Here is a 14839-nt window from a genome sequence, read left to right as displayed (position 1 = left end):
GATATAAATAATGAGGATTTAAAACTGTGCTCATTTTATAAGCATAAAAGTCAAGCATATCCATTTTTAAAAACGAGAGTGAAAATTTATAGTGTTTTTATTAAAAGACTCAGCCATGCCATGGGCTCTCTCCTGGGCTCTTGAAGTATGACTGCTTTGCATGTCAAGGGCAAGTTTTTGAAATGGAGCTTCCCCACTGTTCTCTGTGGCTGGCTCCCCAGCATTACCCTCCCTTGCACTCCCAACCAGTGTTCCAAATCCTCCAGGCCCAGGAAGAAGCTCCACCTCTGTAAAGCTCCCCCAATTTCCCCCATTTCCGTTGACTCAACCCCTCTGAAAACTGATAGCTTTAATCATCCAGACCCTACAATTTAACAACTGGTTGTATCACCATTATGGAAGGCCCCCTTTACTCTCTGTATTATATATGGTTTGTATTTTGCCTTGGTTATTTCCTGCATGTAATTTTTCTCCTCCCATCTTGGTTTGTGAGCTTTTTCAAGACAAGAATCATACCTCACATTTCTTCTCTATGCTCTCTAGTATCTAACCCAACTTTAAGGATGCCCAAAATAAAGTTATACATGTCAAATGAAAAACATCATTCACTGAAGAGCAGGTGTTTAGCTCCGTAATTCTCTCTGGCCTCTGTGGGTTATTACAGGCTCCCAAGTATGCATGGGGATTAAAGCAACTGGACAATGACAGTATCTAACCACAGCCCAGAGAATTGGGCTGCATCCCCCTGTTATACTCACATAAACCTGCTCTTGACTTGGTAGCCATCTGAGTCAAGTGGTCCAGGAAGGACACTTGGATTAAATCTCTATCCGCATGATGATCCTGGAGTACCATAGTGACCTGAAGGCTGTCCCCGTGGGCCTCCTTTGGGTCACTCTTGTCCTTTCTCACTCCTGGGTTTTGCTCTCAATGGCCTCAAACTGATCTGGCTGCAGACCTCCCAGGAACAGGCCGGCTGAAATGCGATCATACCAGTGGGTCACCTGCCTTCTCTTTATGAAAGCATGAACATGATCTGCTGTCTCCCTTCTTTCCTACCTCCCAGAAATACAAAGAATCCTTTCTTCCCTCTGCTCCCTTCAGCCTCACACAAAGACAAGCAGGAAAATTTGATGGCTGATGGTTTAGGATCATTATTTGAGAGAGACCACTCACTGCAGGTAAAGAAGATGCCAGTTCAGCTCATTTAACTAAATATAAACCTTTTAAAAGTTGTTTTTCACATAATAAGTGATATGTATCTAAACTTACATTACCAAAAAATTCAAACCAAAAGACACACATTGAAAAGCAAGCCTACCTCCTCCACCCACCCCAGCTTCCCTCAGAGGCAGCAACCGTTACCAGATTATTTTGCCTTCCAGACCATAGACACTTTTCAAACCCTATTTTTTATCAGGGGTTTCAGATTAAGAGAAAGGAATCAATATTTACCAAGCATCTCCTGAATGCCAGGCCCTAAGCTGTGTGTTTTATTTTTGTAAGATTTTATTTATTTGACAGAGAGAGCGAGTGAGAGAGGGAACACAAGCAGGGGGAATGGGAAAGGGAGAAGCAGGCTTCCTGCCTAGCAGGGAGCCCGATGATCTGGGACTCGATCCCAGAACCCTGGGATAATGACCCGAGCCAAAGGCAGACGCTTAACGACTGAGCCACCCAGGCGCCCAGTAAGCTGTGTTTTACATACATCAGCACATTTAACCTCCATGACAACTTCGTAAGGTTCATATGATTTTCTTCACTTCTCAGGTGAGGAAACTGAGGGTCAGGAAGGTCAGAGACTTGTCCAAGGTCACCAACCTAGATCCAAAGTCACTCTTCCAAGCTCCTGCCTGGATTCAACGGTTTCCAGAGTCCAATCTCCAACCAAATTTTCTTTTAGGAGACCTGTGCTCTGGAATTGGGCTGTCACGGCAGAAAAATGGATGATACAAAGTAGAGCTCTGAGAACCCAGACAAGTTACCATACCTCCCTAGGTCTCCGTTTCTCCATCTGTAAAATGGGTCTAATGGTAATACCTACCACGTAAGTTTTCTGGTAACATTCAATGAATTTCACATGATGAGTTTTACATAGTACCTGATGTAGAGTAAATCCTTCCTCATGGTTAGTTATTATCACATGGGTGACGAACAAACTGAAACAGACCCAAAATTTGATATTTTGATCAAATATCAAAAGACATTTGATACTGTCTGGCCCTGTGATAACAATATCCTTTGCTCCAGGCACCCAAGCTGCTCCTCTAACATTTCTACTCTTAGCACCAACTTCCGAAAGCACAGTCTTCCTGCTGCCAAATCCCAGCAGCTTTTAATAGTGTTATTGGGTTTTTTTAAATCATGGAAATAGTTCCATTTTTATTTAAAAACCTAGATTCCAGCCACACCCTCCCTCCTGCTGCCAGTTTTTAATTTTTTAAACCAAAAGTTTATGTGTCTGTCATTTCCCCCCTGCCCCTGTTCATATATCCCGGAACTCTAGACTGATTAAATTTTGCTAAAATAATCTCAGCTTGAATAAATGGAAGCTACCCAAATTCCCTTTGAATGGAAAAGACATTTGTTAACCTGGTCACGTGGCGTACAAACCCATATCCGCTCTCCATCCCCTTGACTTTTCGTTCTTCACTGAAAGGCACAGGCGATCTGCCGGCTCGGGTCTCATAGGGCCAGCAGATGGGGAGGCTGAAGGGGGTTTCTCAGGGGAGCAGCTGGGACAAGGGGCTAAGGAAGTCAGATGACCAGGGCTCGCAGTGGCCAAAGGCAAACTGGACGCGGCTGGCCAAGTCACTTCACATTTTCTGAGTTCCACTTAACTTACCTCAAGAATGAGAAGGTGAAAACCCAGCTTTTTCCTAATATCCCTTTCTAGCTCTAACCTCTAAGCGAGACAAAAAGTTGCAACCACCCCACAAGCATCTCGACTAGTCTGGGCCTTATCAGGGCAGTACGTCACATGTCATGATGCAGCCTCAAAAGAGAAGCTTCAGCCAAAAGGAGGTGTGCGCCATACGGCAAAGACGCAGCCTCCACTTATTTTAAAAACGGGGTGTGTCAACCTGTCATTTAATTCATGGCAAAACAATAAAATCCAGGTTCACCTTTAATTACCTCATGTTAAAGGAGAGCCAAGCAAGCTCTGGATGAGGGCTGGCATATCTGGGCTTCCATCGGATACCCTGCCATGAATTTCTCCCATTCAGCAATTCTGCCCAAAACATCTGGAGTGCAGCTAGTCCACAACTAGAGTCCCAGCAGGGTTTAGGAGGTGACCCTGTTTTTAGATACCACGTGGATAATCCTGCTATGCTATTTTTCTCCAGTTTCTCCTCTGGCAGACTTTGTTTCATAATTCCGACATCATAACTGGTTCCTCCAATCCAAAATCTTGTATGATGGATAACAAATGAGTAAGAACCCCAGGAATTCAGGGGGAGTCAAGGTGCAGGCAGCAAGAGATACTGTTTTACCACAAAAGCCTTAACAGAGAGTTAAAAAACAAAAAGTTTCCTAAAGCCAAAGATGACCCAAGCTAATACGTAATTCCTTAACTACTCTCATGAGACTAGCTTCCTCCAAAAATGACCTTCTGAATCAGATTCAGGGGACTTAAGAAATGCTTAGGTTTTTACCGATTCTTTTCTTTAAGATGTTTGATTTGACGCTTTCTTTCTCTACAAGGCACAGACCCAGGACTAAAGAAGTCATTTTCAAAAGCTATTCACACGAACAGCAAAGAACCTAGAGCACGCCATTCACAAAAGCCACCCAGAGCTGAGGCTCAGAGTGCTTCTGGTTCCTGTAGTTGATTAACCCAGTGCCTTATCACGGTGGGAGGGGAGAGCTGTCCTACTGCCCCAGGAGAGGGAGAGGGGAGCGGACAGACGGTGAGTCACGGCGTACTTACGTCACTCTTCCTGAACTTGGCTTTCAAGCTCTTCATGTTTAGTCCATTCAGCTTTCCAAAGCTCCAGAGATTTTTCAACACCTAAGCAGAGAATGGAAAACAAAAAATTAAATATTTAGGTTTCCAAATAAACGCTACAGATATTTCCTCCTGATGAGATTACAACTCTTTGGCCATGGGCCATTGGGGTTGAGTTAGGAAGGTGTTCGGAATTAGAAGCTAAGAAGTGGTAAAGAACATGTTATTTCCACTCATGATATAGTCCCTTCTGACACTCTCATGTTAACCAAAACTTTACATTTTATCCCAACTTCCCAAATGTTAAAAGTAGAACAAGTTTCATGGTGCAAAAGAGAGTATCTGTATGGGGCATGGATTCCTATACATGCTATTCATGTTATAATTATACCATCCACCTCCTTTTGAAGGGCCACAATAGTAAAGAATGATAAGGAAAACAGTTCATATTCCAGATGCCATTCATTCCCTATTTATTTTTCTCAGCATGGTTTCTTTTTTTTTCCCTCCTAAATGCACGCACAGGGCAGTTAGTAAAAAATGCCAGGAACAACAAAAACCTCCCTCTTCAAATACCTCATCTGCAGGAAGCCATTCTAAACAATGAAAAAAGGTCCCTTCCCCCACCTCCAAGGTCCTCATGGGACCCAGCAATTCCGAGCTGAAGCTGGCAAAGTCTTAAGAAATCACCTCCCTGAGGAGGTCTCTGGTCCCCTGGAGAGTGAGTGTAATTTAAAAAAAAAATACATATGTACTTTTTTTCAGGGAAGATAGTTCCTAGTTCTCACCATTCTGCAAGGGGTTGTCACCCTTCAAAGTTTAAAACTGTTGATCCAGGCTAAGTCCCTCATGTTCCAGAGGTGCAGTGGAACCTCACTCAAAGAGGTTAGAAAACCTGCCCTCAGTTGACTGCTTTTCCCATTGCCCTACAGGTTCAAAACTAAAACCAAAAAGCAGAATCCTGTGCTAAAATATGATACACACTCTAACTTTTCCACCCTTAAAAACTGGAAAATCACAGAGTGTGGAACCTTTGCATTTGGGTCAAAAGGGCAAGAAAATCTAGGTCCAAGTTCCCAGCACACAGTAAGCACTCAATAAATGTCACTTCGATCCTCACCTGACAAAGTGAGAACAGATGAACTTTAACAGTACGATCCATTTGAACACTAAGGAATAGCACTCCAATGTTTACCATAGCTGGCCAGTAGTTTTCAAAAGCCTTTCAAGGTCATCCCCCGTTCCTCCACCACCTTATTCTGGACTAAACGATAAAGGGGGAAAAATATAAGCAACTAAATGGCTATCCTCATCCCTCCTCATGTCCTCATCCCTGGCTCCAGAAGTCATCCAGCGACTTTCTGGCTTCTATTCTAACGTTTACTTTCATTTTTGCTGTTGTCATTAAACAGGGCTTGGGATAAATGGCGCAAAAACCCAGCACTTCGATGACATTAATCTAGAGGCCACACCATTACTGCAGCCTCACTGGGGTCCTTTTCAATCTTCCCAGTCTGGGCAGGAGTGACCGTGTTACCTTGGAAACCACACATGCTATAATTAGACCTTGTTAATTGCCAAGTACTTAACCACAGGCTGGGCTGGTACCTGAACAGTGAAGTGCAAACTCCTGGACAGCTTCTCACCATTGGCTGCTAGTTATTAATCTGAATCAGAAGGACCTGGGGACAGCTTGCTAAATGCAAAATCCTAGCCCATATCCGTTGTTTCCACAGGAAACAGGAGCGTCTCCGTGGCTGGATCTTTCGCACACTGAGGCTTGAGAATCTTGAAGTGAGGTAGATGAGGCGGGGAATCCAACTGTCAAAGTCGTGCTGGACTATTCAAGAGCCCTTTTTCGGGCGCCTGGGTGGCTCAGTTGGTTAAGCGACCGCCTTCGGCTCAGGTCATGATCCTGGAGTCCCAGGATCGAGTCCAGCATCGGGCTTCCTGCTCGGTGGGGAGCCTGCTTCTGCCTCTGACCCTCCCCCCTCTCATGTGCTCTCTCTCTCTCTCTCTCGTTCTCTCTGTCTCAAATAAATAAATAAAAATCTTAAAAAAAAAAAAAAGAGCCCTTTTTCATGTCAAAGCAAACCACCTTTTGATGAATCCAAGTAGAAATAATGATAATCATAATCCCAAACTGCCACTGGTTCCCGGTTCTCCATGAAAATGACAGCCAGCCTTTGAATTCAATTCCTTCCACCTTCAGGTGAAGTGCCAACAACCAAGGAAAGCAGCCCAATCCATGTAACAGGAAAGGGAGAAAAGAGAAGCCAAGGCTTTCATAGTCCACCAACCGTGTAGCCCACGAAGAGGGAACCACCCACAGCATCCCTTCCGTTGTAGAACACAACGGCTTAGGCAATAGTGGGTAAGAAGTTTATTCGCGATCATGGGGGTTTTTGTGGGTGTTGTGCTTCTTGTGTGCTTGTCTTTGGTTTTGTCTTTTTTTTTTTTTTTTTTAATTATGGCAGTGAGAACATGCAACCTCTTATTTGAAGATTAAGTAGATAAAGCACTTAATTCCAAAAATTCCCAGGGGCAGATATTAGCTGTGAAATGAAGGTCTTCCTGGAGTCACGGGTCTGGGTGTGATAGCTGGGTGGTCCATGGGTACAACTCCCAGATGACAGAGACAGGGGTCAAGGGTAAAGAGGTTCTGGAAACCTACAGAGTAGTAGTTTTAGAAACAAGAACTACAGCTGGGAGGTAATTAAAATTAGTAGTAGGTCACTGTTTTCCTGATATTCACAGAAGGATCTAACACCTGGAAGTCATGCCGAATGGGGAGCAAGCTGCCCCTGACATGATGCTGGGCTCTGTGGGCTCCAGCATCTTCTCTTCCCCAAGATGACCCACAGGTAAATCAGGGACTTGCCTTCTTTGGGTCTGCTGGAATCTCACAGCTCCAATTCCCAAATCTAAACTTCCAAAGCCCAGACTGGGCTACAGCCTATCTTGAGGACAAGTGACATCTATCAGTAAATCTAGGCTACACGGACAGCAGTCCTTGGACAAGCCACTTAAGACGACTTAGTTCAAAAGAGCTGCAGTGAAGGTGAATTAGCTGTGCACCAGCCTAAACTGGATCATACAGAAAGAGGGGGAAGGGTTACACATATATGGGAAAAGTTGTAAGGACTCCCATTTCAAGAGTAAAGCACATCTACCCACTGAGCAGGAATATTAATTTACTAATATTTGCCTGCTGGATCCAGAAGTCGTCACTGGGGGCGCCTAGGTGGCTCAGTTACACATCCAACTCTTGATTTCAGGTCAGCTCATGATCTCAGGGTCGTGAGATCAAGCCCCATATTGGGCTCCATGCTCAGCAGGGAGTCTGCTTGAAGATTCTCTCCCTCTGCCCCTCCCCCTGCTCGTGTGCTCTCTCTCTCTAAAATAAATAAAATCTTAAAAAAAAAAAAAAGACATAAGTCACTGAAACACGGCTTCCATTGCTGGTCACCAGTCATCATGTGACATCAAGTCAAACAGTGAGGACACAACAGTGCAGAGATGCAGGTCCTTGTTGCCATCTCACTGAAAGGCCATGTCCAAAAAACAAGCTTATTAATCCATTTTCCCTTTAAAAATAATGTAACTCTCGGGGCGCCTGAGTGGCTCAGTCGTTAAGCGCCTGCCTTCGGCTCAGGTCATGATCCCAGGGTCCTAGGATCGAGTCCCACATCGGGCTCCCTGCTCTGTGGGAGCCTGCTTCTCCCTGTCCCACTCCCTCTGCTTGTGTTCCCTCTTTCGCTGTGTCTCTCTCTGTCAAATAAATAAATAAAATCTTTAAAAATAAATAAATAAATAAATAAATAAATAATGTAACTCTCAATCAAAGCTAAGAAGGAGCTAACCTCTATCTGCTATAATTCTAGCCTGAATCAAAAAACCTTGTTATTAGCCTGTATAGCTTTATTATGAATGTTAGACTTCTCTGCGTATTAAAAATAACTTATAACAAATACGGGGTTTCCTTTGGGGAGAGGAAATCTAAATCTATCATCACGATGGCCCCACAACTTGAACATATCAAAATTATTCAAACGTACACTTCAAGTGGGTAAACCGAAAAGAATGAGTTACATTTCAACAAAGCGCTATATTTCAACACACACACACATATGCATATATACATGATCTCCACTACCTTCTCTAATCCTTCCAGTTAGGAAAATTCCAGGTTAGAAATCTCTGGACCAAACTGAAAAAAAACTTCAAAGGAACAAAGGTTAGCAAGCAATGCCCTTAACACTAAAATGTGGTTGCTCCTAGATTTTCTTTAGCTATTTCCCTACCACAACCCACCCAACTGAAGTGGTTAGAAAAAAGTTCCTCTATCTTCAAGTTACGCGTACTCCCATCCACTCCCACCCCCACGTAGAACCCAAGGATGACTTCATGAGGCGATGTTGCCAATTCTGTCAGCCTAGGAGAGTCCTCTTGGAGCAGACAGGTATTCTGATTCCGTAATCAGAAGTGGGGCTCGGAAATCTGTAATTTAAAAAAACAAAACAAAACAAAAAACTCCTCGGGTGATTTGGATGCTCAACTCGATTGGGGAAAAACTGTTCTAGACTCAGTGATATTAGACCTATAATTGACACTTTCACTAGAGACACTGTACAAGTAGGTAGGATAGATCATTATCTTCCATCTTTCACAACACTGGGGTATGCAGCAGTGGGGGGTGGGGGGAGGGGGGAAGGGAGCCCTCCACACTGGAAATTCTAGGAGAGCAACTAGCTGGCTCCCCGTGGCCACTAGGAGCAATATTAACTCACTAAGGCAAACGGCAGCTGTGCACACATGTCCATCTTCCTGCATCACAAGAACACATTCGCATCTAGGACACCAGACCACAGGATGCAAGAGCAGTGGTTTACGATCAGTCCCTCCCAATCACCGCAGCAATGAGAGGAGCAGAATAAAAAACAGTGTCCTCTGCCTAGTGACTCCTCCCATCATGGAATGTGGAACGCTTCTACCCCAGTAGAGCAACACTAAGCCTCCAAGACAGGCTTCAGGGTTTGGCTTGGTTTGGCTTTTTGAGAAAAATCAGGCTTAAAATCCAAAACACTGAACAAGACCTTGAACAAATGTAAGGAACTAAAATTAAAATGCTGCTCTCCTCGCCGGCACCTACCTGTTCTCCCTCAAGTATTCGTTTCCTCAGACAATAATCTCTCTGCAACAAAGATGGAATTTTAACCAAAAGCTATATAAACACTCAATTGTCTCCATCTGGCAAAACAAATACATTCTGTAACAGCTCTCTCCAGGTCAACTTTCCCAATGAGTTGCCCCTGACAACACAGCACCCCATGCCCCCCAAACTGCTCCCCAGGTCAGAAGCTGCTTGAAGTCCCTGCCTGTGCCTATGACTATGTCATGGCTTCTGGAATAAAGAACATCAGATGGGAACCAGACGCCAATAAGTACCGTTTCCCCCTCACCTGATTTCATCCACAGCAGATACGTGCTTATCTCGATAAAACAGAATTTTAGACACACATTTAGGTTAGGAGAACTCTCAGCAGACACTGGAGGATTCATAACTGACATCTGTCAAGGGTATGACATCTAATGATTAGGTGTCAAACACTGCAGGAATTCAAAGAGTGGAAGTGTTTGAGGGCTGGGAAAAAAATCAGAGAAGTCTTCAAACAGGGAAGTCTTCATAACATGGCCTTAAAGGAAACTCAGGATTTGGGCAAGCTGATGAAGAAAGGGCATCTTGTCTAAGCTTTCCCACAGATGGGGCATGTCTATCTTAGATTTGCAAAGGCCAGATACCGGTCCAATCTCTTTAAACAGTCCTACAAGCTTCTCTCAGGGGGTTGAGTAGATATGGTGGAAATCATTGTATGGTTCCTTCCAAAGAAAGATCTTCCCCCAATCTCCACACACACTGACCTTTTTACAACCTGGACGTGAGTGAGGGTTCAAGAGTCCCATTATCAGTTTTCAGCAAATTTGAAAATATGCATCTCAGGCTGCTTACTTACTTCGGGATGGAGGATTTTCAGGGTAGGATTTTCATTTTGCTTATACACTGTCAGCATACAATCAATAAATGATTCATGAATGAATGTGTAGAACAAAGATATGGGTTAGGCGTTGGAATAGCCATTAGACCTCACCTTTAACCTCAGCAAAGCCCTCACTGGTCCCAAATGCACTGGGATCTGAGTGAAGGCAATATGATTAGATTTCACCACGTACACACGAAAATACTAAGTTAAAAAAAGAAAAGAAAAGAAAAGAAAAAACAACCTCATTTGGTCAGTAAAATCTTATCAGGTTGCCCCTTTTTAAACCATCCTACCTGCCTTCTTTGGGCTATACTCCTCATGCAGCCCCTCCCCAGCCACTCGCTGAGCTTAGCCCAAAGAACCACCCATTTTGAATAATGGAATGTGACAGTCAGCAGAGAACAAGGACCATCAGATAGAACCCCTGGGGCAAGTTCTCAGGATAGAGATTTCACCAGCCTGATAAGAGAGCACTAAGGGGCAGGCCAAGGATTCTCCCAAATCAACATGCCTATTGTGTTCCTTAGCAGGAGATTCTACCACTTCCAGTCAAAGAGCCGCTCAATAAGGAAAAAGTCCATCCTAAATCTGTCCAACCCTTCAACTCGAACCTCGGCAAGCCTCTCCATAGCCAACACTCAAAGTTCACTATGGCTGAACAAGCAAACGGTGAATGAATGAATGAATGGGCACTAAGTGCTAAATTGGAAACACAAAAGATTTAAAAGATACTTCATTCCAAAGTAAGCAGCCAGTACCAGATGCAGATTTTCAAAGGATTTAGCTCAAAACTGGTAACAGAAAGGGTCAGAGTGTGTGGAGCTTGGGGAGGATCTCCCCCACCACCACGCCCACTCCAGCCCCGGTTTTACACAAGGCCTGACAGCAAGATGCCAGGACAAAGTGAGGAGAGAGGGATCTTCTCTGAAAACATATTTGAACTTTTTCTTATTTGATAAACTGGGCATTCTAAATTCCAAATTAAGAGTACTGAGCAGGGGTGAAGGGTGGGTGATGTGGACGAAGGGGATCAAGAGGTCAAACTGGGCTCAAACTTCCAGTTATAAAAGAAGTGGTGGGGATGGAAGGTACAGCATGGTGGCTCTAGTTAATAACACCGTACTGTGTATTTGAAAGTCGCTAAGAAAGTAGATCTTAAAAGTTCTCATTACAAGAAAAAACATCTTGTAACCATGGGTGGTGACACATGCAAACTAGACTTAGAGTGGGGACCATTTTGCAATGTATACAAATATTACACCACACACCTGAAACTAATATCATGATGTAGGTCAATTATACCTCAATTAAAAAAAGGGGGTATTTAACAGTTGAAATTGCAGAATTTTTTTTAATTGAAGTCCTAGATTTCATCCAAAGGCAAGGGACAATATTAACTTTAATGAATAAAATTTAGAGTGGGATATTAAAGAAAGCTGCTTTATGATTACATCTTATTTATTCATTTATAAGATTACATCTTATTTATATTTATTCAGCAAACCAGATACATATCAATAAATAAATGAATGCGTAAACAAGCAAATTCTACCGGGCATTAATTATGGGCTGGGTGCTTTTATATAGGCCATCTCTTTTATGAACTAAGGTTCAGGCTTGTTAAAAGATTACCCAGAAGATAAGAAAAGAAAAAGTTTAGGGGGGAAAAAGGCATAAGCAACAGTTTCATTTTGGCACTGAATCCTTTCTAAAATACTCTAATATCTCACTTTTTCCCCATGAAAATAAATGACCACATTCTTTTTGAACTGTAAATGTCATTCAGATATTGTATCATAATAATCATGTGGTAAAACTCTCTTGAGAGCATTAATCTCCCTCAATATAGTCACAACTTGCCTTTATCCAGAGGATGACCTTTCTCTTGAGACACAAATACATCACTCTTATTAAAAATAAAACCTGCCATCAACCAGAACCGATCTAGGTGCATCGATCAGTCAGGGCCAGCAGCACTGATGCACAATTGGCCAGGACTCTGGCAACATGATTATCTGGTTTGTCAAATCTCCTACTGACATGCTCCAGTAAGCCTACCCAAGAAAAGTCCCAAAGTTACCTCATACGCCCCAAATCCATCCAATTTAAAAAGCACCAGATTAATCAAGACAAACTACTTCTGGAATACAAAAATCATTCGAGGACAAAGAAACTCCATGGGATTATCCCTCATGCTGAGATTATTTTTAGATCTCTAACATGGCCTTCCTTTTCTACGTTCCTAAATCTTTGATGTTAATGTCAACAGCGCCATCTAAACATACCACTGTGTTCATCTTTCCAGAGAAAAAGCTGCCCTGCACTTAGCTAATAATCAACCCCAAGTGGTAAGGCACATATGCCCGTGTGTACCTTGGCTTCCTCCTCCCAGTCCACTCCTTGGGCTTCACTCATCTCGAAACCCAAAAGAATCGATCAAGTTTAAAAATACAGGTCCAATCCTCAAACAGGACTGGCGAAAATATAAAACACGGAAAGCAAAAAGTCACTGTGGAAAGCAGTTTGGCAGTTTCTTACGAAGTTAAATATAAACTCACCACACAAGCCCGCAATTCCACTCCCACTTGATCTCGCCAAGAGAAATGAAATCCTATGTCCAAAGAGTTGTACACAAATGTTGATAACAGCAGTATTCATACTTGCAAAAAAGTGGGAACTCCTGAAATAGCCATCAGCTAGGTAAACAAAATGTGGCCTTCCAACATGATGGAATACTATCCAGTACTAAAAAGGAACGAAACATCAGTACACGTTGCAACACGGATGAAACTCAAAAGCGTTGTGCTAAGTGAAGGTCAGACATAAAAGATCACATGTTGTAAGATTCCATTTGTAGGATGTGTCTAAAAAAGGCAACTTTATAGAGACAAAGGAGATTAGTGATTGTCTAGGTCTGGAAGTGGTAACAGAGACTGCAGATGGACATGAGGGATCTCTTTGGGGGGAGGAAAGTGGTTTTAAACTGGATTGTGGTAATGACTGTACAACTATACATTTCCAAAAAGTATTAAACTGTGGACCAAAATTGGTCAGTTTTATGAAATATACACACGCCTCAACAAAGCGGTCTTTTAAGACGTCAAATACAAAAAGAGAAAAGGCAGGCCATCTATAAACTTAAATAGTGAAAAATGTCCTTAGAGGAATTGAGAGGGTAGGTTCCACTTACGGTTATACTTAGTGTTTTTACTCTAGAAAGACTTGCTTGTCAAACATTGGCTTACCGTCTGTTTCATTGGTTCTTTGACTTGGTTTCAAAATGGGGATGACTCGGACTCTCCACATTCTGGAATGTTGAAAATGTCATTGTAGTGATCACAATGGCTCTGTCTGGCCTGATGAATTTCTATACCCATGGTTTGTCAGCTTTTTCTGCCCACGGGTCCGTTCCCGTGCTTTCATAAAAAAACACCTTTTGTACAAATTACCATGTTTCTCATCTCCGGTCCAACAGAGAGGGATGCCTGCTCACTTGAAGGCAGGGCTCTTCATTTCCTTCGACATAATGGTGTTACCTTGCACGCTGCAGTGGACCTACAATCCTCAGTGCCCAGCCTTCTTCAGATAACTGCGCCCCACTTCCTTTAGAAACACCGACCCTCCAACCAGGCTATATTCTGGCCATAGCTGTTCCCTGAGGGATGGGAATGTGTCTTCAGCAAGACTAGTGAGAGACTCCCCCTGGGATTTTCAGGAGGAGGGAAGATGAAGGGGAAAGGGGAGGGAGAGAAGGAGGGGAGAGAGAGAGAGAAAGACCTTCCTCCCTGGTGGAGAAACTGGGAAGCGTGAGCCTGGCAGCCACCTCAACCCTGTGCACAGAACTGGCTGGAGAAAAGGAACCAAGGAGGCCCCTGATTCCAGGGATCCGTGAGGTCTTACAGGGGCCACCCCCTTCTGGCACAGGATCTGGGGTCCCATGAACAAGACCCTCTCCTTCTAGCCCAAGCTGGGTGTCTGTCACTTGCCATCCAAGACTACTGACAAATCCTTCTCACCTCCTGGATCTTGCTCAGGCTGTCATCCCAGATGCCCTTTTAGGCCTAGAACTTCAACAGCCCCGTGGGGACCTGCACTTCTGTCTGATCAGCTCATTTCTGAAGTCAGGAGCTAAATTCTCTTCAGGGACCTACAGAAGCGAAATACACTCTTTGGAGTCTAATTGGGCTGAACACAACAGATGACCTACAATGTCCCCCCGGAACCCCTCTGTAAGGAAGAGCACTTTTCTTCAGGTAGAGGAAGGGCACTTTTATCATTCATTTGGTACTCAGCTGCTTTCTGGTCTGTTCTGCCTCAGGCAGCAGGCCCTGGCCCACCCCCACCCCACGCACTCCCTCCACTCTTCACCTGTACCATTGCAGTCACCCCCAGAAGACCTCTGCAGCCAGCCCAGTGTGGGTCTTCTGGGCTATTTCCATTCTGAGAGCATGCACTGCTCCTTGACTCTCCTTCAGGAACCAGCCAACAAAGAATCACCATGACCTGCGAATGCGTAGCATTAAACTATTTTAAACCCCTCATGAAATAAAAAGCCACTGTAACAGTAAAGTCCAAGAGGGACCCCACCCTGTCAACCAGGTGGACCTTCCTTACCTCCTCTGCTCCCCAGGGGACTCAGCTCCACAGAACTGAGGGGGAACTGGGAGGGAGACAAGGAAGCCGCTCACCAAGCTGAGGCTAAGGATGAAGAAAACCTTCAGGATAGGGGGGAACAAGGGGAGAGGAGCAGACAATGGGGAAGCTGCCCTGGGGTAAGGGGTGCAGGGCTAGGGCTCAGCTGCACCAGGAGGCCTCAAGGCCCAAGGATAATCCTCCAGGCAGCTAATCC

At 44.0% G+C, this 14839-nt stretch overlaps 1 protein-coding gene across 5 annotated transcripts in view; it reads right to left on the bottom strand.

The window, feature by feature from the left end:
- Positions 1-14839, bottom strand: part of LOC118006401 (ankycorbin) — a 137894-nt gene that overhangs the window by 110834 nt on the left and 12221 nt on the right. For 3 of the 5 annotated variants that reach the window (XM_034999027.1, XM_034999028.1, XM_034999029.1), the window contains exons 1-3: positions 8106-8449; positions 5070-5213; positions 3932-4012 (exon numbers count right to left, since the gene is read on the bottom strand). In XM_034999027.1, coding sequence (XP_034854918.1) covers positions 3932-4012; positions 5070-5147 — 159 coding nt within the window. In that variant the 5' untranslated portion in view covers positions 5148-5213; positions 8106-8449. Of the gene's footprint in view, positions 1-3931; positions 4013-5069; positions 5214-8105; positions 8574-14839 lie in introns of those variants that run through there. The other 2 variants (XM_034999026.1, XM_034999031.1) reach the window with 2 other exon arrangements.

This window comes from Mirounga leonina, unplaced genomic scaffold (genome assembly GCF_011800145.1).
Source record: "Mirounga leonina isolate KUSES-001 unplaced genomic scaffold, KU_Mleo_1.0 Mir_96, whole genome shotgun sequence".
Classification (NCBI taxonomy): Eukaryota; Metazoa; Chordata; class Mammalia; order Carnivora; family Phocidae; genus Mirounga; species Mirounga leonina.
This window is presented reverse-complemented; position numbering and strand designations above follow the sequence as displayed.